A 24,258-nucleotide genomic window follows, 5' to 3' on the forward strand; every position below is an offset into this window, starting at 1 on the left:
TCGAGGTCGAATGGCTGCGGTGAACACGAAGTGTCTCAGAGAGAAGCTGAGGAGCCAACCTCACAGCTGCCGCTGCTGCAGGATGACGAATAATCCAATGATTTCTCCGGTAAGATATACATCACAATTTCCCCATCCAAAAACATGCTGGTTGACGTAGAGAAAACATGTTCACATGACCGCTCCGCTTCACAACAAACATAAAAATTTCGGTTGTGTCTCGGTGCTAAAGACAGCTGCAATGCACTGCTTTCCACCAACGGCATTGTTTTTTTATAGTCTCCATTATTAAATGAACAAATTGCAAAAGATTCAGCAACACAGATGTCCAAAATACTGTGTAATTATGTGATTAAAGTAGACCACTTTTAGCCGCGAGTGGTGCAGCTGCTAATATTTCCTAACAGCGCATCATTCCGCGATGTGTTCAACAAAAAACTCGCGGGAAATTTAAAATTGCAATTTAGTAAACTAAAAAGGCCGTATTGGCATGTGTTGCAATGTTAATATTTCATCATTGATATATAAACTATCAGACCGCGTGGTCGGTAGTAGTGGGATTCAGTAGGCCTTTAAATGCTATATCAATGCACTTCAATAAATCAGAGTTTTTCCTCTATAAAATTGGTGACTGAATTTGGGCTGAGCATAGCATTGCAACAATAAAAGCCAACACACTTTTACGTAGTATCCTGAAATCGTCAGAGTCCAGAATCTGCTCGTCCTCCCTGTGCCACATGACCTGCATGGGAGGAGTCCCCCTTAGTCTGCACTCCAACACCACCAACTGGCCCTTTAGTGCACACACGTCTTGGAGGCACTGGAAAATGACGAAAACCACAGAGGAAAGCGAGGGCATTAACAATAGATGTGTTGCAGCAATTTTAAAAAAATTGTATTAATGGTAATGAGATTAATCCTGGTCCTGCAGTTCTGGGTTCAAATCCAGGCTCGGGATCTTTCTGTGTGGAGTTTGCATGTTCTCCCCGTGAATGCGTGGGTTCCCTCCGGGTACTCCGGCTTCCCTCCGGGTACTCCGGCTTCCTCCCACTTCCAAAGACATGCACCTGGGGATAGGTTGATTGGCAACACTAAATTGGCCCTAGTGTGTGAATGTGAGTGTGAATGTTGTCTGTCTATCTGTGTTAGCCCTGCGATGAGGTGGTGACTTGTCCAGGGTGTACCCTGCCTTCCGCCCGATTGTAGCTGAGATAGGCGCCAGCGCCCCCCGCGACCCCGAAAGGGAATAAGCGGTAGAAAATGGATGGATGGATGGATGGAGATTAATCCTTAATCCTTAAAGTACCTTTTTAATACAAAAAAGCATATTATCCAAAAAATGCATTACTCATTGAAAAACAATACAAAAATGGTTCATAGTTTTGAAAACCCAGCAATTGAGTTAAGATAATACCCTTAAAGCCCCCCAAAAATTGATTGCTCTTCATAAAAATAACCCCAAAATTTAACCTAAAACTCGCAACTCATAAATTGGGTTATCAAAATAACCCAGAATTTTTTAGTGTGCAGGAACTGGAAATTGTTACCGTACTGATACAAATGTGACAGGCACATATCCCAAAGCACAAGCCAGTAGGCCTGCCTCACATGACATTTATTTCAATGGTTATGATTTAGACCTGTAAACTCTGCCTAGCAACAAGCAATTTCCCTTGTGGATCATTAAAGTTTGTCTAAGTCTAAGTAACCAGACAAATGTGCCACAAATCAAGAGAACTTAAGAAAAAAATGCTTAACATTTTATCAATTTCACTGTTGGATTTAAAATAGGAGTAAAAGAAACAACAGCAACAGTACTGTAGTTTTTGTGTAGGTGTAGCAAATAGTTGGTATACCTTTACAAAAGTGGCTGGCACTCCACTTCCAGAATGTTGCTTGTCGACCGGACTCTCAGTCTGGGCAGCAACATCATACAGCATATATATATACTTTATTTGAATCAAGGTGTTATGCAAATGAGAGGATGTGTTGTAGTTGCTTGTAATCACCGTCTGAGGGCTGGCACCTGGCAACTGCACCAGGTCGCAGTGCTCCTGAGTGAGGATGGTGGATGATGTAGACGAGGACAGCTCCCGGGTGGACGATGCAGAGGAAGAGGAGCCGATGGTCAAAGACACGGAGCTTGTCTTCTTCTGCACCCTCTGGACGCTACACCGTGACACACAAAAGGTACACACGATCACCGATTAGCGAGAATACAGTTTTTAAACACAACACAGAGATTGGTACTTACTGGGCCATGTTTCAGGCGTTCCAGGCGGCCGTAAGAGAGCTGGATTTATACTCTGCAAACTAAAAAAAAGGAACATTTTGTGTTTGCCTGCACTATTGTAGTTACACAGAACGCATGTAACAATGTCAATAAAAAGTTATGCTGACTGTATATTGATGTCAAATATGGATGCAATAGTCATGAGTCACACCCTGCTTATTTCAAGGGCTTTTGAAATGATCTCAGTTCCTAGTGGGGCGCTTTTTCAAAAAAAGGGCAAATCTGGTTTCTTCCCCTTTTGGCTGAAATACATCTAAACATATATGTAAACGTACGATTAGCAAAGTGTCCCTCCCAATATTAGTTATTTAGCTTGCCATGACAATTCTACCTGCACCCGTCTAACTTTGTCAAGAAGCCTCTTTTGTGTTCAAACAAGGGACGTAAAGGCATGCTTAATTGTGTTTGGTGTGGACGAATTTGCACAGAATGCTGGCGAGCCCCTTATGTGCAATATTTGTTACTAAGCAGTGGACAGGTGTCTTAATAGTTAGGGTCCGCCCTGCCAGCAAAGGACATCCATGTCCTTTGCTAAGGCAAGGACCCTATTGAATCTGTAGCGTTTTATTATTATTCTTTATTATTATTCTTCCGCACCGTCGCGCCCCAATATCACCCCTTTAACATATTCCAAAACTCACCAAAGTTGACACACGCGTCGGTCTACCGTGACACCACAACATATTAAGCAACCAAACCCCAAAAATGAAAAATGCGCGCTAGCGCCCCCTACGAAAAAAAAAAAACAGACTGCTTGTAACTTCCGGTAGGAATGTCGTAGAGACATGAAACAAAATCCTCTATGTAGAACTGACCTAGACCTAAATTCCCCATCAGAAACTCCTATACCTAAAATCAACAGAAATTTTGCAAAACCCTTTCAAAGCAAAATTTTCGCCAAAAAACGCTATTTTTGCCTCTTTGAGCTGCAATTTGACCCCCTTAAAATGCTTCAAAACTCACCAAACTTGGCACACACATCAGGACTAGCAGAAATTGTGATCTAATGAAAAAAAAAAAAAAAAAATCTCAAAATTGTGCTCTAGCGCAATTTTTCAATAAAACACAGAAAAAACTGCTTCCAGGAAGAAACCACAGACAAAACTGCTTGTAACTTCGGGTAGGAATGTCTGAAAGACATGAAACAAAAACTTCTATGTAGGTCTTACTTAGACCTACATTTTAGTAATTGACAGCTAGCAGAAATAATCAACAGGAAGTTGGCAATTACCCCTTCAAAATAAAAGTTTTGTAAAAACCCGTCACCTTTTTCAAATCGAAACTCCTCCCAGTGCGTTTGTCGTTTCGGCTTCAAACTCGCACAGGAGAGAGATTGGACCCTTTTAAAAAAAGTGGTCGGACAAAGTTGTGATAAGTTTTATGGTTTTGATTTTATGCGCCTTCAAAGAACCCCTGCGCAAATTTTCCGAAAAAATGTCATTTTTGCCTCTTTGAGCTGTAATTTGACCCCCTTAAAATGCTTCAAAACTCACCAAACTTGGCACACACATCAGGACTGGCAACAATTGCGACCTAGTGAAAAAACCAAACCCCAAAACTCAAAATTGTGCTCTAGCGCCCCCTAGGAATACAACACAGACAAACTACTCCTAGGAAGAAAACAAAGACAAAACTGCTTGTAACTTCCGGTAGGAATGTCGTAGAGACATGAAAGAAAAACCACTATGTAGGTCTGACCTAGACCTACATTTGAATAATTAACATACTTTGGCAAAAATCAACAGGAAGCTTGATATTTTCACTTCAATACAACAACTGCATTACTTTCACAATGCATTAAATAGTGGCAGCAAGGCTTCTCCTGCCGTGGGGCTCGGGGACAGCAACCCAAGGCGCGCTCGCACCTTCGCACCCTAATTTGACCCCCTTAACATGCTTCAAAACTCACCAAAATTGACACTCACATCGGTATGGAGCGGCAGACCAACTTATTAAGCAACCAAACCCCAAAAATTAAAATTGCAAGCTAGCGCCCCATAGGAAGAGACAAAAAACAGACTGCTTGTAACTTCCGTTAGGAATGTCGTAGAGACATGAAACAAAAACCTCTGTGTAGGTCTGACTAAGACCTACATTTCCAATTAAAAAGGTCTATACCCAAAATCAACAGAAATTTTGCAAAAACTCATTCAAAGCAACATTTTCGCAAAAAACGCTATTTTTGCCTCTTTGAGCTATAATTTGACCCCCTTAAAATGCTTCAAAACTCACCAAACTTGGCACACACATCAGGACTGGCAGAAATTGCGATCTAGTGAAAAAACCAAACCTTAAAACTCAAAATTGCGCTCTATTGCAATTTTTGAAAAAAACACAGAAAAACTGCTCCTAGGAAGAGGAAACGGATAAAACTGCTTGTAACTTCTGGTAGGAACGTCGGACTGACATGAAACAAAAACCTCTGTGTAGGTCTCACTTAGACATACATTTTGATAGGTGGCATCTGTCAGTTAAAATCAATAGGAAGTTGGCAATTACCCCTTCAAAATAAAAGTTTTGTAAAAAGCTGTCACCTTTTTCCAGACAAAACTGCTTGTAACTTCTGTTAGGAATGTCGTAGAGACATGAAACAAAGACCTCTATGTTGGTCTGGCTAAGATCGGGACTCGGGACACGGCGGCGGCGGTGGCGGCGGCCAACGGCGGACCCGACCAACGCTGCTTGCAGCTTTAATTTTCATTGTTTTAATTAGTGCTGTCAGTTTTAATTGGATTAATCACACTTTTGAATTGATATGAATCGTGATTAGTCACAGTAAATCACAGTGATACTTTTAATTGGCATAGCGAATATCACGGTGAACCGTGTAAAATCCGACCATAACATTCAGTTTTCTCGCCAGCTTGCGATAGCGATTTCAACCATTGCAACAGAGAAAGAGAAAGGACAATGATGAGAAGAAGAAATTAACTAAAGATAGAAATCATTGAAAACATGACTGAGCATGTAGGTGACTTGGTGAAGCATTCAGTGCATATGTAAATGGGTTATACTTGTGTAGCTTTATGACACTTTTTCCACATTCACCCATTCATACACACATTCACACACTAATGGCGGGAGCTGCCATGCAAGGCCCTAACCATGACCCATCAGGAGCAAGGGTGAAGTGTCTTGCCGAAAGGACACAACAGACGTGACCAGGATGGTGGAAGCTGGGGATCGAACCAGGAACCCTACCACTTTTCCACCCATGCCACACCAACCCCGTAATCCCCATATCACTGCTAGTCTGCACCATACTGATGCAGAATGAGTCCAAAACCGGCCAAACTCGTTAAAAAAATTATCTTAACGGCGGACATTTATCCATGAAAATATGGTGAGGCTGCTGATATTGCGTTTGACGGAGAAGCAATTTGGAGGGGATACCAGATCTTTGTGACCACTGTAGTTTTAGTACTGTAGTATATTGTTTTCATAGTATTGTCACATGGGGATGGAGTCACATCGTGGGGGTTCTCTTACGTCAGCGCCGCAAGTAGTAAAATCCGCGGTTTGTTTTGTATTTACAATAAATCAACATGAATCAGTACTTTTTGGACCAGTGTTCACAAACTTGCAAGCCTTCCGTTGAAAGTGAGCTATGGTGGTGGTGGTTGAGAGGAGAGTTGCTATATGGTGAATACTGGAAAATGTTCGATGCGTTGAAACAGTCAGCCTTTATGCATTGCAAAAGGTGACAACACTGACGTGGTAATACATTAATTTTACCTAATTATAGTAATAGTACTTCTTTCAAGGTACAAGCTGCATCACAAAACCAAGTTGATGAGAGATATAGCAGATTAGTCTCTCTTAACAGGTGGCTGGATAGCTTCTGCAGACAACAGGGATTTACGTTTATTGATAATTGGCCCTCTTTCTGGGGCAAACCTGGCTTGCTGAGGAGAGACGGCCTTCACCCTAACCAGGAAGGCGCTATCCTCTTGTCTCGGAACATAGACTTCGCATTGAGCCACATTTGACTAACTGCACTAGAGCAAGCCCGGTCACAGGCAATTACAGAGCCTGCTAGCCTGGGTATGGAGTCAGTCAAGTTAGAACTAGCCAGCGCCAGGCTGGATGATCCCTGTACACATAGCAATTTTCGTAGAATAATACACAACTCACAAAATGTTTTTTCTACTGTGTCTATGACTTCGTCAGAGTTAGACATGCGTTCTACTGAGGTGGCAAATTATGATGCGTTCAGTTTATCGCAGCGCCAAGTAGACAATCTGAAAATTCCCGTCATATCAATTCCTAGATATGGTCGTAATTATTTTAAGTACACTGCGCATAATAAACGCAACATTATTAATATTGATACTACGGATAATTTTATCAACTCCTTAAAACAGCCCACTACCTATAATATGGGCTTTCTAAACATCAGATCTTTGTCTCCCAAAACGTTATTAGTCAATGAGGTCATTAGAGACAACAACCTTAACGTCATCGGTCTTAGCGAAACCTGGCTTAAACCAGACGACTTTTTTGAGATAAATGAGGCATCCCCTCCTAACTATACGAATGCGCATATTGCCCGTCACCTCAAAAGGGGAGGGGGTGTCGCACTAATATACAACGAAAACTTTAACTTTAGTCCTAACTTAAATAATAAATATAAATCGTTTGAGGTGCTTTCTATGAAGTCTGCCACACCTCTGCCTCTGTGCCTGGCCGTTATCTACCGCCCCCCAGGGCCCTATTCGGACTTTATTAGTGAATTCTCAGAGTTTGTTGCTGATCTAGTGACGCACGCCGATAATATAATTATAATGGGGGACTTTAATATCCATATGAATACCCCATTGGACCCACCGTGCGTGGCGCTCCAGACTATAATTGATAGCTGTGGTCTTACACAAATAATAAATGAACCGACGCATCGCAGCGGTAATACGATAGACCTAGTGCTTGTCAGAGGTATCACCGTCTCCAAAGTTATGATACTCCCGTATACTAAAGTAATGTCCGATCATTACCTTATAAAATTCGAAGTTCAGACTCATGTTCGGCAAGCTAATAATAATAATAACTGCTATAGCAGCCGCAACATTAATGCTGCCACAACGACGACTCTTGCGGACCTACTGCCCTCGGTAATGGCACCGTTCCCAAAGTATGCGGGCTCTATTGATAACCTCACTAACAACTTTAACAACGCCCTGCGCGAAACCATTGATAGTATAGCACCGCTGAAGTTAAAAAAGGCTCCAAAAAGGCGTACGCCATGGTTTACTGAAGAAACTAGAGCTCAGAAATTATTATGTAGAAAGCTGGAACGCAAATGGCGCACGACTAAACTTGAGGTGCACCATCAAGCATGGAGTGATAGTTTAATAACTTATAAACGCATGCTTACCTTAGCTAAAACTAATTATTACTCAAATCTCATCCGCATTAATAAAAACGATCCAAAATTTTTGTTTAGTACAGTAGCATCGCTAACCCAACAAGGGACTCCTTCCAGTAGCTCCACCCATTCGGCAGATGACTTTATGAAGTTCTTTAATAAGAAAATTGAACTTATTAGAAAGGAGATTAAAGACAATGCGTCCCAGCTACAACGGGGTTATAGTAACACAGATACGATTGTATATACGGCGGATACTGCAAATATCCAAAATAGTTTCTCTCGTTTTGATGAAATAACATTAGAAGGATTGTTACAACGTGTAAATGGAATAAAACAAACAACATGTTTACTTGACCCACTTCCTGGGAAACTTATCAAGGAGCTTTTTGTATTATTAGGTCCATCAGTGCTAAATATTATAAACTTATCACTTTCCTCGGGCACTGTTCCCGTTGCATTCAAAAAAGCGGTTATTCATCCTCTCCTTAAAAGACCTAACCTCGATCCAGACCTCATGGTAAACTACCGACCGGTGTCTCACCTTCCCTTTATTTCGAAAATCCTCGAAAAAATTGTTGCAGAGCAGCTAAATGAGCACTTAGCGTTTAACAATCTATGTGAAACCTTTCAATCCGGTTTCAGGGCAAATCACTCGACTGAGACAGCCCTCGCAAAACTGACTAATGATCTATTGCTAACGATGGACTCTGATGCGTCATCTATGTTGCTGCTCCTCGATCTTAGCGCTGCTTTCGATACCGTCGATCATAATATTTTATTAGAGCGTATCAAAATACGAATTGGTATTTCAGACTCAGCCCTGTCATGGTTTAACTCTTATCTTACTGATAGGATGCAGTGCGTCTCCTATAACAGTGTGACCTCGGACTATGTTAAGGTAACGTGTGGAGTTCCCCAGGGTTCGGTCCTTGGCCCTGTACTCTTCAGCATCTACATGCTGCCGCTAGGTGACGTCATACGCAAATACGGTATTAGCTTTCACTGTTATGCTGATGACACCCAACTTTACATGCCCCTAAAGCTGACCAACACGCCGAAGCGTGTCTTAATGAAATTAAACAATGGATGTCCGCTAACTTTTTGCAACTTAATGCCAAAAAAACGGAAATGCTGATTATCGGTCCTGCTAGACACCGACCTCTATTTAATAATACAACTTTAACATTTGACAACCAAATAATAAAACAAGGTGACTCTGTAAAAAATCTGGGTATTATCTTCGACCCAACTCTCTCCTTTGAGTCACACATTAAAAGCGTTACTAAAACGGCCTTCTTTCATCTCCGTAATATCGCTAAAATTCGCTCCATTTTGTCCACTAAAGACGCCGAGATCATTATCCATGCGTTTGTTACGTCTCGTCTCGATTACTGTAACGTATTATTTTCGGGTCTCCCAATGTCTAGCATTAAAAGATTACAGTTGGTACAAAATGCGGCTGCTAGACTTTTGACAAGAACAAGAAAGTTTGATCATATTACGCCTGTACTTGCTCACCTGCACTGGCTTCCTGTGCACTTAAGATGTGACTTTAAGGTTTTACTACTTACGTATAAAATACTAGAAGGTCTAGCTCCAGCCTAACTTGCCGATTGTATTGTACCGTATGTCCCGGCAAGAAATCTGCGTTCAAAAGACTCCGGCTTATTAGTGATTCCTAGAGCTCAAAAAAAGTCTGCGGGCTATAGAGCGTTTTCCGTTCGGGCTCCAGTACTCTGGAATGCCCTCCCGGTAACAGTTCGAGATGCTACCTCAGTAGAAGCATTTAAGTCTCATCTTAAAACTCATCTGTATACTCTAGCCTTTAAATAGACCTCCTTTTTAGACCAGTTGATCTGCCGCTTCTTTTCTTTCTCCTATGTCCCCCCCTCCCTTGTGGAGGGGGTCCGGTCCGATGACCATGGATGAAGTACTGACTGTCCAGAGTCGAGACCCAGGATGGACCGCTCGTCGGGACCCAGGATGGACCGCTCGCCTGTATCGGTTGGGGACATCTCTACGCTGCTGATCCGCTTGAGATGGTTTCCTGTGGACGGGACTCTCACTGCTGTCTTGGAGCCACTATGGATTGAACTTTCACAGTATCATGTTAGACCCGCTCGACATCCATTGCTTTCGGTCCCCTAGAGGGGGGGGGTTGCCCACATCTGAGGTCCTCTCCAAGGTTTCTCATAGTCAGCATTGTCGCTGGCGTCCCACTGAATGTGAATTCTCCCTGCCCACTGGGTGTGAGTTTTCCTTGCCCTTTTGTGGGTTCTTCCGAGGATGTTGTAGTCGTAATGATTTGTGCAGTCCTTTGAGACATTTGTGATTTGGGGCTATATAAATAAACATTGATTGATTGATTGATTGATTGAAGTTCCGTGTTTCCTTGAATTGCCGCCGGGGCGCTAATTAATTTAAAACTTCTTCTCACTCCTGCGCTTACCAAAGGCATGCGGTAAAAGTGAAAATGCGCTAATTATTTTAAAACCTCTTCTCAGTCTGGCACTTACCAAAGGTATGCAGTAAAAATTGGAGTGTGATGTAAGCTTGGACCTTAAATCCTACTGAATAGCTCTTAATCTTCTTCCCTTTATGTGATTTCAAATTACCGGTATCGAAATCAGCCTCCTCCATTTTGAAAATGATTACAGGGAAAGTGTCACTCGTGACGTCACAAGTTTGACCAGGCGGTAATACTAAGCATGCGCTAATTATTTTGGGAAGCGAGTTTGACCCGGCAGTAATTCAAGGCAGGCGCATACTATATGCCCTGCGGCAATTCAAGGAAATACGGTAATCTTATATCCCGAGGTACAACTATACTCGCTTACATGTATAGTTAAATTTAAAAAAGAGATATTTAAACAAATGCAATTGTATTCTCAGAATGTAGTAGTTGAGTAGTAATAAAAGATGAAAGATTTTGTAAATGAAAAAAAACATGTTTCTATCTACTCGGTGCTTAATTTCAATGAGTTCAGTCATATTGGTTTTACATGAAAGTCCTGCTTTTGATTTTATGATACAACATTGACACACATTGAAAATTCTGAATTTCGAATTAACCTAATATGCATGTTGTGTAACATGGGAGGAAAAGCCACAGAAAATCAACAAAGAACCTGCAAACCCGCTGTAAGCAAACACACAAATAACCACTAAAAAACAGATCAGATAAACTAAATAGGACAATCAAACAATAAATAAAGCATTTTTTAAATGCATAAAACACATTAAAAAAACATTTGAAACAAAATAATTAAGAAAAAAATAAGACACTCCACCGACCCACAGGCCACTTACCTACATTTCAAGAAGCCAAAAATGATTTATGATAAACTCATTACATTTTCCCAGATGATATCTCAGTGCAATTATGAATGCAGACAAAGGAGGACTGTTTTTTTTTTGTTTTTTTTTTTACTAACAAATCATAAATCTATGTCACTGCTAATGTCATTTATATTTGTCATAACTTTCACCCGGTGTCAAGTTACACGCCTGAACACACACATCAAATTCAAGGTTTGCACATTGTAGACGTGCAGTATGAATGATAAATCAGTATCATCATCCTGCTACCCGGAGATAAAATATGCATATTGGTGTGTGTAGCAGGGATGAGCCATTATCTTCCGTTCAAAGCAATCATTCCTGCTATTGAGGCCAAACATGAGCTCATGAGGCCTTTTACACCAAAGACAAGAGTTTTTGTCGCCAGCCACCTAATGTCCTGATCCCAGAGAAGGAGTTGACAGACAACACTGAGGTTCAAATGGCCAAGCTAAATTAAACTGCGACCTCCTGAGCAAAACAGAGCCTCTCTGACCTCAGACAAATCCTCACACAAACACACCGAACAACTTCACTGCGGACCTTGGTTATCGTTTTAAGTTGTCATCGTTCAAATACACCATCAGTTGCAATCAAGGATTGCACTGCGATAAGATAAAAAAGAAGCTGCAGAATTAACAAGAACAAGTAACATTCTAGTTTGCGGAATAGTGTTTTTAAAGGGGAACATCACAATTTCAGAAGGGGTAAAACCAATAAAAATCAGTTTCCAGTGGCTTATTTTATTTTTCAAAGTTTTTTTTCAAAATTTTACCCATCATGGAATATCCCGAAAAAAGGCTTTAAAGTGCCTGATTTTCGCTATCTTTAAATCCATCGTCCATTTTCCTGTGACGTCATTTAGTGATGCCAACATGGCGGATAGCACAGCAAGATATAGCGACATTAGCTCGGATTCAGACTCGGATTTCAGCGGTTTAAGCGATTCAACAGATTACGCATGTATTGAAACGGATGGTTGGAGTATGGAGGCAGATAGCGAAAACGAAATTGAAGAAGAAACGGAAGCTATTGAGCGAATAGCTATTGACGCTATTCGGCGATTGTCTGCCTTAGCATCGCCGGTAAAATGTGCAGACCAAACGATCAGGACTTTCGCATCTTGTGACACTGGAGCAACTTAAATCTGTCGATTGGTAAGTGTTTGTTTAGCATTAAATGTGGGTGGAGGGAAACGCTGGATGCAAATATAGCTACAAATGTACATACAGCTAGCCTAAATAGCATGTTGGCATCGATTAGCATGCCGTGCTAATAGATGCACACTCCACGTAAATCAACTTGAATCCGTCCCTGATCGCGTTGTTACACCCTCCGACAACACACCGACGAGGCATGATGTCTCCAAGGTACGGAAAACAGTCAAAAAAACGGACAATAACAGAGCTGATTAGACTCGATGTTTGTAATGTGTTTGAGAAAATGGCGGATTGACTACCTAGGTGACGTCATAGAAAGGCGTTTATTTCGCCAAAATTCATCCATTTAGATTTCGGAAATCAGTTAAAAAAATGTATGGTCTTTTTTCTGCAACATCAAGGTATATATTGACGCTTACATAGGTCTGGTGATAATGTTCCCCTTTAAAGTCCAGTAAAAGTAAAAATGGAGTACTATCTTTTTTTGTTATCACAATTTCATAATTCAGCGACACTAAATTGGCTTTTCCAAGAAGGCAACTCAATTTTCTTTGTTTTTGTTTTCCTGCACAGACACACAAATATTACAAAGTATATTGAACCTGTATCCTGCTGTGAAAGTTCAACGCAATAATATATAAAATGAGAGAGTGTCCTTCTTTTGTGAACTTTTTATTCTTGTCACATATTGTACATCATATATTTCAGGTTACAAGAAAGTATAATGACTTTATGATACTTTAACATTATAAATATAGTACTATTACAATCTAATATTTATTTTTGGTAACACTTTAGTATGGGGAACATATTCACCATAAATTAGTTGCTTATTAACATGCAAATTAGTAAGATATTGGCTCTTATTTGGCATTCTTAAGTACTTATTAATGCCTTATTCTGCATGACCCTTTTATACAGCAACTCTAACCCTAACCCTCTAACCCAGTGGTTCTCAACCTTTTTTCAGTGATGTACCCCCTGTGAACATTTTTTTAATTCAAGTACCCCCTAATCAGAGCAAAGCATTTTTCGTTGAAAAAAAGAGATAAAGAAGTAAAATACAGCACACTGTCATCAGTTTCTGATTTATTAAATTATATAACTGCAAAATATTGCTCATTTGTAGTGGTCTTTCTTGAACTATTTTGAAAAAAAGATATAAAAATAGCTAAATACTTGTTGAAAAATAAACAAGTAATTCAATTATAAATAAAGATTTCTACACATAGAAGTAATCATCAACTTAAAGTGTCCTCTTTGGGGATTGTAATAGAGATCCATCTGGATTCATGAACTTAATTCTAAACATTTCTTCACAAAAAAAAAAAATAATCTTTAACATCAATATTTATGGAACATGTCCACAAAAAAATCAAGCTGTCAACACTAAATATTGCATTGTTGGGATTTTTTTCCACAGTTTATGAACTTACATTCATATTTTGTTTAATTATTATTCAATAAATATATTTATAAGGGATTTTTGAATTGTTGCTATTTTTAGAATATTTTTTAAAAATCTCACGTACCCCTTGGCATACCTTCAAGTACCCCTAGGGGTACGCGTACCCCCATTTAAGAACCACTGCTCTAACCCTAACCCCGACCAAGTAACTCTAAATTAAGTCTTTGTTACTTACAACATGTTCCCCGAGTGTCCAAATAACTCTTAATTAAGTCTTTCTTACTTAGAATATGTTCCCCATACTAAAGGGCTACCTTGTGTTTTAATGTAATTTAAGTCCATGAAAATGAGGGTTGTCCCGATACATTGTTTTCACTTACGATACAATACCGATATTGGAGCCTTGAGTGTTGGTTAGTACCAATATTAATCCAATAACGTTGTCCACAGTTATTATTTTGTTGTGTAGAATGTCAAAAACGGTGGAATCAGATGAAATTGCAATGGTTGATAGGGAAACATTAACTTTATGATGTACATTCTTTTGAAGTGAAGTGGTCATTTGTAATATGGTGACATCTAGTGTTCATAATTAGTCATTACCTACTCAGTGGCCAAGTGGTTGGAGTGTCCGCCTTAGATCGGTAGGTTGGGAGTTCAAACCGAGTCATACCAAAGACTATAAAAAAATGGGACCCATTGCCTCCCTGCTTGGCACTCAGCATCAAGGGTTGGAATTGGGGGATAAATCACCATAAATGATTCCTGGGCGTGGCACCGCTGCTGCCCACTGCTCCCCTCAACTCCCCTGGGGGTGATCAGGGGTGATGGGTCAAATGCAGAGAATAATTTCGCCACACCTAGTCTGTGTGTGACAATCATTGGAACTTTAACTTTAACTTTAATTACATGAAGGGAAAACAAGTTGAGTTGAAGAGTTTATAGAACTTAAACCTCACAAAAGTGCATATCCTGGGGTGGGTTTAGCCAATCATGGTGGCCGTTCAAATGTTAAAATAAGTCACTGCACCAACCCGCACTCCACTTTGCAACATTTCAAGAAGCACTCTCAGTGTAATTCCAGCCGTGCATCCAACACCAGCAGAACTGAGCTGTGGACACATTTAGAAGCACTGCGGAACACCTCGTAATTACATAAGTGTCATGGCCGTCACTGCACCATTAATAACGCCCACTGACTTTGGCCTGCGCCCCAAATCTCATGAACAATTTAAACACGTGCAGAGTGGGAAACACCACTCATGCACTACAGAGTTCAAACAAGTAGAATACAAGTGTGACAAAAGGTGAACAATATCATTGATTAAATAATCTAAAATTCCATACAATTGGAATAGTCATCAGTCAGTCACAATTGAGTTATAGTATAATATCTACTATATTCATTCATTTTCTATGCCACTTATTCTACTGTCAAAGCTGAGCTGGGGCCTATCCCAGCTGACTTCTGGCGAGAGGCTGAGTACACCCATAACTGGTCACCAGTCGATCACAAGGCACATATAAACAAACAAACATTCACACTCACATTCACTTACACCAGGGGTTGGCAACCCAAAACGTTGAAAGAGCCATATCGGACCAAAAATACAAAGAACAAATATGTCTGGAATGAAAAGCCTTGCATAATTGTTATAATGATGTAAGTGTCTGTATTAGCTATAATAGCCTACTATCAAAATGACTATCTGTCACAGGCTGATGTAAAGCTTTGTGGAAAGAAATGTTGAAATGTAGTATTTATTCTACACATTTTTGCAACATTAGAAACCATTAGTAAATCAGAAACTACTCAGAAGGTGAGATAACTCTTGGAAATGACTGGCTTTTAATGGCTAAAGCAGTGGTCCTTAACCTTGTTGGAGGTACCAAACCCCACCAGTGTCATATTCACATTCACCGAACCCTTCTTTAGTAAAAAATAAAGTTGTTTTTTTTTCAAATTCAAGACAAAGTTATGTTTTTTTTACTAGTGCACAAAATGAACCGTGCATGAACATCACCTTAATCAAAGAACAAAACCAACACAGTGCATAAACTCACAACAAATTACACACTTGAAAATCATGGAAAATTAGAGGGAACATTGTTTGGGGGGTATCCATAATACTTAAACTTCCTTTTTATTGTCATTCAAATTTAAACTTTGCAGTACATATACGCCGATAAGGAGAAGTTTTTATTTACACAATTGATTGATTGATTGATTGATTGATTGATTGATTGAATGAGACTTTTATTAGTAGATTGCACAGTACAGTACATATTCCGTACAATTGACCACTAAATGGTTACACCCGAATAAGTTTTTCAACTTGTTTAATTAAGTCGGGGTCCACGTTAATCAATTCATGAGTCTGGTGTGTCTTGACCGCTGCGACGGAGGCTCTGCCGAACCCCTGAGGCCAACTCACCGAACCCCTAGGGTTCGATCGAACCCAGGTTAAGAACCACTGGGCTAAAGGTATATATGTGTGTCCAAGTTAAAACAAATGGCAGGCTGTCTTTTTTAATAGATTCATTAAAATCTTTGGCAAGTTGGGTAATGTTTGCTGTGGTCTGGAACAACATGGCACATAAACCACTGTCTGAAATGCAGCCAATATTACATACGGATAATGTGTCATGAGACATGTAGACATGAAAAACTAAATAACATACAAAGAGGATGCAAGAAATGGATATTAAATGAGCTCAAATATACCTAAAAACGAGGCACAATAATGCAATATGTACATACAGCTAGCCTAAATAGCATGTTTGCATTGATTAGCGTGCAGTCACACACTGACCAAATAGGCCTGATTAGCACTCCAACAACATCAACAAAACGTACCTTTGCGCATTCACGCACAGTATAAAACGTTTGGTGGACAAAATGAGACAAAGAATAGGTGGAAGAATTTACATCCAAACAAACTGTTGCGTCACAGTCCACACTATGGTGGGTTCAAGATCCGCCGAAATTAGAAGGACAAAACAATGTTCACCAAATACTGTCATCAGTGAGGCATATACACAAACATATTAAACAGTGGGCTTTTTAACGATTGGGAAGGTTTGTGTCACGTTTGTCCTCAAACAAAAAACATACTAAAACAAAAAAATATTTTCCCCCATCTTTTTACTTTTTCAATCCTTTTTTAAAAATGCTCCATGGAGCCACTAGATCGGCGCTAAAGTGCCACATGCGACTCATACGCACAATACACACAATTTAGGTCTCCAGTTAACCTAACATGCAGCTTTTGGACTGTGGGAGGAAACAGGTGGAAAAAATACAGTCACAATGCAAGTTACATTTTAAGATGCTGAAAACACATGAGGACTTACTGCTACTACTTTTTCATAGTTGTTGAATTATTCCTTGTTTACTACGTTGAACAAAAAAAGCACAGTACCCAGGCACATTACGTGTGTGTTAAACATACTTGGCCATCAGAGGGCTTCAAATATTTCTCCATTTACCACAAGGCGTTGCCGGTGGCCATACTGGAAGGCTTTTTTTGATTGATTGATACTTTTATTAGTAGATTGCACAGTTCATTATATATTCCGTACAATTGACCACTAAATGGTAACACCCGAATAAGTTTTTCAACTTGTTTAAGTCGGGGTCCACGTTAATCAATTCATGGTACAAATATATACTATCAGCATAATACAGTCATCGCACAAGTTAATCATCATAGTAAAATACATTGAATTATTTACGTTATTTACAATCCGGGGGGTGGGATGAGGAGCTTTGGTTGATATCAGTACTTCAGTCATCAACAATTGCATCAACAGAGAAATGGACTTAGAAACAGTGTAGGTCTTACTTAGTAGGATATGTACAGCCAGCAGAGAACATAGTGAGCTCAGATAGCATACGGACAAGTAAATACATTAGAAGTACATTTAAATATTTACATTAGGTTATTTATAATCCAGGGAGATGGGATGTGAATGGAGGAGGGTATTAGTAAAGGGTTGAAGTTGTCTGCAGGTGTTGTTTTAGAGGGGTTTTGAAGTAATATAGAGATGCACTTACTTTTATACCTGTTGGGAGTGCATTCCACATTGATGTGACATAGACAGAGAATGAGTTAGGACCTTTGTTAGATCGGAATCTGGGTTTAACATGGTTTGTGGAGCTCCCCCTGGTGTTGTGTTTATGGCGGTCATTTACGTTAAGGAAGTAGTTTGACATGTACTTCGGTATCACGGAGATGTAGCGGATTTTATAGACTAGGCTCAGTGCAAGTTGTTTTACTCTGTCCTCCACCCTGAGCCAGCCCACTTCGGAGAAGTGGGTTGGAGTGAGGTGTGATCTGGGGTGGAGGTCTAAAAGTAACCGGACTAGCTTATTCTGGGATGTTTGGAGTCTAGATTTGAGGGTTTTGGAGGTGCTGGGGTACCAGGAGGTGCAAGCGTAATCGAAAAAGGGTTGAATGAGAGTTCCCGCTAGAATCTTCAAGGTGCTTTTGTTGACCAGAGAGGAGATTCTGTAGAGGAATCTCATTCTGTGGTTGAACTTTTTGATTACCTTGGTTGCCATTTTATCATAGGAAAGATTAGCCTCTAGAATGGACCCTAGAGAGGTGATTTCATCTTTCCTGGTGCTAACAATGTCACCCACTTTTATAGTAAAGTCACTGACTTTCTTAAGGTTGATATGGAACCCAAATAGAATGGATTCCGTTTTACTTAAGTGTATGGATAGCTTGTTGTCAGCGAGCCAGGTGCAAATATTAAGGAGTTCAGCTCTGAGGATTTGTTCCACCTGTGACATGTCCTTGCCGGATACCAACAGGGCCGAGTCATCCGCAAACAGGAACAATTCACAGTGGCATGCAAATGGCATGTCATTTACGTATATAAGGAACAGTAAAGGTCCTAGTATACTGCCTTGGGGGACTCCACAGCTTACTGAGAGGGGAGGGGACATGGTGCCGTTCACCTCTACCACCTGGCTTTGTTTATAAACACGCTCATTGTTGCTGATCATTCATACAGTGGTACTCATATTGTCGACGACGTGTGCGAATGTCAAGTGCCACAATCGCCACAATCAAAGTGGGATAGATTTTACCAGCTTTGATTGTGTCAGCCTCGACAGACAGAAGCAGCTAAAGATAGTGAAGAGCAAGGGTGTGCATGGATCATTGCAATCAACTGATCAGATGTGAGGTGCTAAAGACAACTTTGTGTTTGTTCAGATCATTTGATTTCAGGTAATTAAGAACATTTTGTATGTATAAATTAATGTAAAGTAAATGACAGCCCCACTTTGATGTGCTCGACCGAAGAACTAATAGTATAGTTGTAATGATCTCTCATCGGGACTGTAGAAGTGAGTACAGAATCACTGAAGCAACATGAGAACAGCACTCTCCCGATCCTGCCTTGGTTACAGTGTGCTGAGATGACATTAGACTAGTTATCCGCGACCAACCAGGGTGTCAAACTTCGATTAGATCATTTCCGAGAGTGCGTGACCAGCCTTGTTCACTGGGTTTTAATAGATAAACACAAACGTCATGAACCCATCCAAAAACAAAGCGGTCATAGCGTTCTAAATTCTTATAATTTTGGACTGAATGGGCTGAATTGAAGATTTAGTTGTTCATAAAGTCCGGATATGAGACATCGGGGAAGAAGTTGTGGTCTCTTCACCACTCAGACTTGTCCATCTTGTACAGATCCTTGCATCCAATTACGGCAGTTTTTCTCCTTATAACGACAAAGGGACTTCCTATCTAATGACTCATAGTATTTATCCATCGTATCCCAGCTGGTGCAATGTTATTTTCCACGGAATAATTCAGAAATATTATGTGTACCGCTATCATGAACAATGACTCTCGCCTTCCAATATGGCTTCTGGCAATGCATTGTGTGACACTTTAGCCAAAAATACAAAGCCCTCAACAGAGATGATTCTGGTTTTGACATAAAATGATGATCACGCTGCGGGAATGCAATTATGTAAAGAAAAAAATGCTTCTTGAGGTAGCCTTTATAATATTACTGAAAAAGTATGACATGGCGATAAATGCGAAAACCAGGAAAAGTTCGAGTTCAAGCGACATTAAAAAAATAATAATTATGTTCTACATTGTACATTTTTTCTGTTTGCCTTACTAAAAATGTCTTGCTCCTCTCCTCAAAACAGTAGAAGAGGATGGATGAAAGAATGTTAATTATTATTGTCCATTGCAAAGGACTTTGCAAAACAACTGACATATTATTTTCACCCAAGATAATTATTTATTAGGAAAAATAACATCCATCCATCCATCCATCATCTTCCGCTTATCCGAGGTCGGGTCGCGGGGGCGGCAGCCTAAGCAGGGAAGCCCAGACTTCCCTCTCTCCAGCCACTTCGTCTAGCTCTTCCCGGGGGATCCCGAGGCGTTCCCAGGCCAACCGGGAGACATAGTCTTCCCAACGTGTCCTGGGTCTTTCCCATGGCCTCCTACCAGCTGGACGTGCCCTAAACACCTCCCTAGGGAGGCGTTCGGGTGGCATCCTGACCAGATGCCCGAACCACCTCATCTGGCTCCTATCCATGTGGAGGAGCAGCGGCTTTACGTTGAGCTCCTCCCGGATGGCAGAGCTTCTCACCCTATCTCTAAGGGAGAGCCCCGCCACCCGGCGGAGGAAACTCGTTTCGGCCGCTTGTACCCGTGATCTTATCCTTTCGGTCATGACCCAAAGCTCATGACCATAGGTGAGGATGGGAACGTAGATCGACCGGTAAATTGAGAGCTTTGCCTTCCAGCTCAGCTCCTTCTTCACCACAACGGATCAATACAACGTCCGCATTACTGAAGACGCCGCACCGATCCGCCTGTCGGTCTCACAATCCACTCTTCCCCCACTCCTAGGTACTTGAACTCCTCCACTTGGGGCAGGGTCTCCTCCCCAACCCGGAGATGGCACTCCACCCTTTTCCGGGCGAGAACCATGGACTCGGACTTGGAGGTGCTGATTCTCATTCCGGTCGCTTCACACTCGGCTGCGAACCGATCCAGTGAGAGCTGAAGATCCCGGCCAGATGAAGCCATAAGGACTACATCATCTGCAAAAAGCAGAGACCTAATCCCGTGGCCACCAAACCGGATCCCCTCAACGCCTTGGCTGCGCCTAGAAATTCTGTCCATAAAAGTTATGAACAAAATCGGTGACAAAGGACAGCCTTGGCGGAGTCCAACCCTCACTGGAAACGTGTCCGACTTACTGCCAGCAATGCGGACCAAGCTCTGACACTGATCATACAGGGAGCGGACTGCCACAATAAGACAGTCCGGTACCCCATACTCTCTGAGCACTCCCCACAGGACTTCCCGAGGGACACGGTCGAATGCCTTCTCCAAGTCCACAAAGCACATGTAGACTGGTTGGGCAAACTCCCATGCACCCTCAAGAAACCTGCCAAGAGTATAGAGCTGGTCCACAGTTCCACGACCAGGACGAAAACCACACTGTTCCTCCTGAATCCGAGGTTCGACTATCCGGCAAAGCCTCCTCTCCAGTACACCTGAATAAACCTTACCGGGAAGGCTGAGGAGTGTGATCCCACGATAGTTGGAACACACCCTGCGGTCCCCCTTCTTAAAGAGAAGGACCACCACCCCGGTCTGCCAATCCAGAGGTACCGCCCCCGAGATCCACGTGATGCTGCAGAGTCTTGTCAACCAAGACAGCCCCACAGCATCCAGAGTCTCAAGGAACTCCGGACGGATCTCATCCACCCCCGGGGCCTTGCCGCCGAGGAGCTTTTTAACTACCTCAGCGACCTCAGCCCCAGAAATAGGAGGGTCCACCACAATTTCCCCAGGCACCGCTTCTTCAAAGGAAGACGTGTTGGTGGGATTGAGGAGGTCTTCGAAGTATTCCCTCCACCGATCCACAACATCCGCAGTCGAAGTCAGCAGAACACCATCCGCACCATACACGGTGTTGATAGTGCACTGCTTCCCCTTCCTGAGGCGGCGTATGGTGGTCCAGAATCGCTTCGAAGATGTCCGGAAGTCGTTTTCCATGGCTTCCCCGAACTCTTCCCATGTCCGAGTTTTCGCCTCCGCGACCGCTGAAGCTGCACACCGCTTGGCCCGTCGGTACCCGTCCACTGCCTCTGGAGTCCTATGAGCCAAAAGAACCCGATAGGACTCCTTCTTCAGCTTGACGGCATCCCTCACTGCTGGTGTCCACCAACGGGTTCTGGGATTACCGCCACGACAGGCACCAACAACCTTGCGGCCACAGCTCCAATCAGCCGCCTCGACAATAGAGGTTCGGAACATGGTCCACTCGGACTCAATGTCCCGCACCTCCCTCGTGACATGTTCAAAGTTCTCCCGGAGGTGTGAATTGAAACTCTCTCTGACAGGAGACTCTGCCAGACGTTCCCAGCAGACCCTCACAATGCGTTTGGGCCTGCCAGGTCTGTCCGGCATCCTCCCCCACCATCGCAGCCAACTCACCACCAGGTGGTGATCGGTAGAAAGACCCGCCCCTCTCTTCACCTGAGTGTCCAGAACATGAGGCTGCAAATCCGATGACACAACTACAAAGTCGGTCATGGAACTGCGGCCTAGGGTGTCCTGGTGCCAAGTGCACATATGGACACCCTTATGTTTGAACATGGTGTTTGTTATGGACAATCCGTGATGAGCACAAAAGTCCAATAACAAAACACCACTCGGGTTTAGATCCGGGCGACCATTCTTCCCAATCACGCCTCTCCAGGTTTCACTGTCGTTGCCAATAGAGAAACTTGTGATTTACATAACTGAGGTGTTCCTCAAGGCACCCCTTTAAGTCCTCTCCTTTTTGGCAGTATACCTTTTTTTCACAATGTGATTTATGTAACTAAGGTGTTGTTGTAGCTTGTTTACTTCAAATGCAGTCAGTTGTCATTTGTTTAAGTGATTTGGTTCCATTTTAGGTCTGTTGTGTGCTCATCTGAGCGCGCCTTGAGACACGCCCACGGGCGTTCCTCTCCTGCTCCGGCCACGCGGAGCTGCACACAATCAGCAATCTACACCCCTGCTGCTGATGAAAGCTCCACGTCCTTCATAAGCCAGCAGAACCTGTGTTCCAGTGCCAGAACGTAGCTACTTGTCTCGTACAGTAAGTCCTACACGTCTCTATGTAACCGGTGGTCCTTTCCTCTGCGTTGTGTGGCTTTTATGCAAGACGACCGACACCATGGGTTTCTCAGCTGCACTTTACTGATAATACAGAATACAATTTTCATCAAAAACATTCTGCCATCGTCAAGCCCCTCTCCCGTTATCGTAGACAAAAAGGGCGTAGTTACATACACAGTAAAATAAAAACATACCTGATAATATAGAATACAATTGTCATCAAAAACTTTCTGCCATTGTTGAGCCCCTACACAAACACAATAATGAACAAGAAATGAATTGAAGTTCTCAACAAGACAAAACATTTTCTGTCGTCGCATGGACGCCTACCTCTCCCATTATCTTAGACAAAAAGGGAAGTTGGAAGGCGTGTCCAACGCATATAAAAAGACAGGTGTCACAGTAATTATTGCAGTAGAAGGGACAACGAAACAATGGTTCCACATTGACAAAACATCAAACAATATTCAGGTATTTATATGTAACTTACATATTTTGTGCAATTATAACAATAATAAAACATTAGAAAATACATTATTTACAAGACGTAATTGACCCTGTTACATCTAGCTCTCCTCGCCTATGTGCTTCCTTGCTCTCTGTGTTTCTCCTCCGTGCTAATCGTCTTGTGTGCTGTGTTGTCACCCTGCAGTTCCTCTTCGTTCCCTGGATTCGAGCTGTGTGTCTCGTCTCTCCAGATTCCCTCCTGTCTTCTTGCCGCCTTCCTGGATTTTGACCCCTCGCCTGGACACGGACTCTGACGCTTCGCCCCTTCCCTTGACCTCTTGCTTGCCCACAGACCTACGAACCTGCCTTGCTCCTTCTGGAGTTCCCCCCCTTCCTCAACACACACCTTCAACAACTCCTGGTAACACTCAGCTAACCCAACACATAGTCACACCATATGTATTTGAATTACTTCCACACGTCATTCTATTATTTTAATAAACATGCCCAGGGCTAAGAGATGTAACACTCTCTTTTTCATCATTTCGGCAATTCAACCGGTGGCGATCGAGTTAAGTTAAAAAAACTTGTGATGGACTCATATTTCTAGAGCATGTTCTTAAAAACACTTGAATGCTGTCATAGAGATGATCTTTGACCAGCTTTTTTTGCAAGAGGTCCTTAAAAAACATCAGAGTCATACTGGCCAACCCTCCCGATTTTCCCGGGAGACTCCCGAATTTCAGTGCCCCTCCCGAAAATCTCCCGGGGCAAACATTCTCCCGAATTTCTCCCGATTTCTACCTGGACAACAATATTGTGGGGGGGGGGGTACCTTAAAGGCACTGCCTTTAGCGTCCTTTCTCACCTGAAATGGAGACTATTATACATGTCTCCGTTATCCATAGCTTTATCTATAACCCATAAAGTAGGCAGGCACGGAGCTATTTCTCAGCGTGTGTTTATTCCAGCCGGCACGTTGATACTCTGACACACAACCTCCGGATTCCCCATCATGCATTGCTTTAAAACTATGGCAAGTAGTAATGTCCAAAAGCAAAACAGAGATGAAGCAGAAGACC

General features: G+C 42.0%; 1 protein-coding gene and 1 long non-coding RNA gene across 3 annotated transcripts in view; one reads left to right on the top strand and one right to left on the bottom strand.

The window, feature by feature from the left end:
* Positions 1–24,258, bottom strand: part of myot (myotilin) — a 74,814-nt gene that overhangs the window by 45,846 nt on the left and 4,710 nt on the right. For both annotated transcript variants that reach the window (XR_009806910.1, XM_061901654.1), the window contains exons 2-5: positions 2,255–2,313; positions 2,010–2,169; positions 1,857–1,916; positions 679–820 (exon numbers count right to left, since the gene is read on the bottom strand). Coding sequence is in view for 1 of the 2 variants with exons in the window: in XM_061901654.1 (XP_061757638.1) it covers positions 679–820; positions 1,857–1,916; positions 2,010–2,169; positions 2,255–2,262 (370 nt within the window). In the remaining variant the exon portion in view is untranslated. The remainder of the gene's footprint in view (positions 1–678; positions 821–1,856; positions 1,917–2,009; positions 2,170–2,254; positions 2,314–24,258) is intronic.
* LOC133553443 (uncharacterized) lies at positions 2,030–23,649 on the top strand. Its single transcript, XR_009806913.1, has 3 exons — positions 2,030–2,190; positions 22,525–22,709; positions 23,382–23,649. It is a non-coding gene; the product is annotated as an uncharacterized LOC133553443 (long non-coding RNA).

Source organism: Nerophis ophidion, linkage group LG05, assembly GCF_033978795.1.
Source record: "Nerophis ophidion isolate RoL-2023_Sa linkage group LG05, RoL_Noph_v1.0, whole genome shotgun sequence".
NCBI lineage: Eukaryota > Metazoa > Chordata > Actinopteri > Syngnathiformes > Syngnathidae > Nerophis > Nerophis ophidion.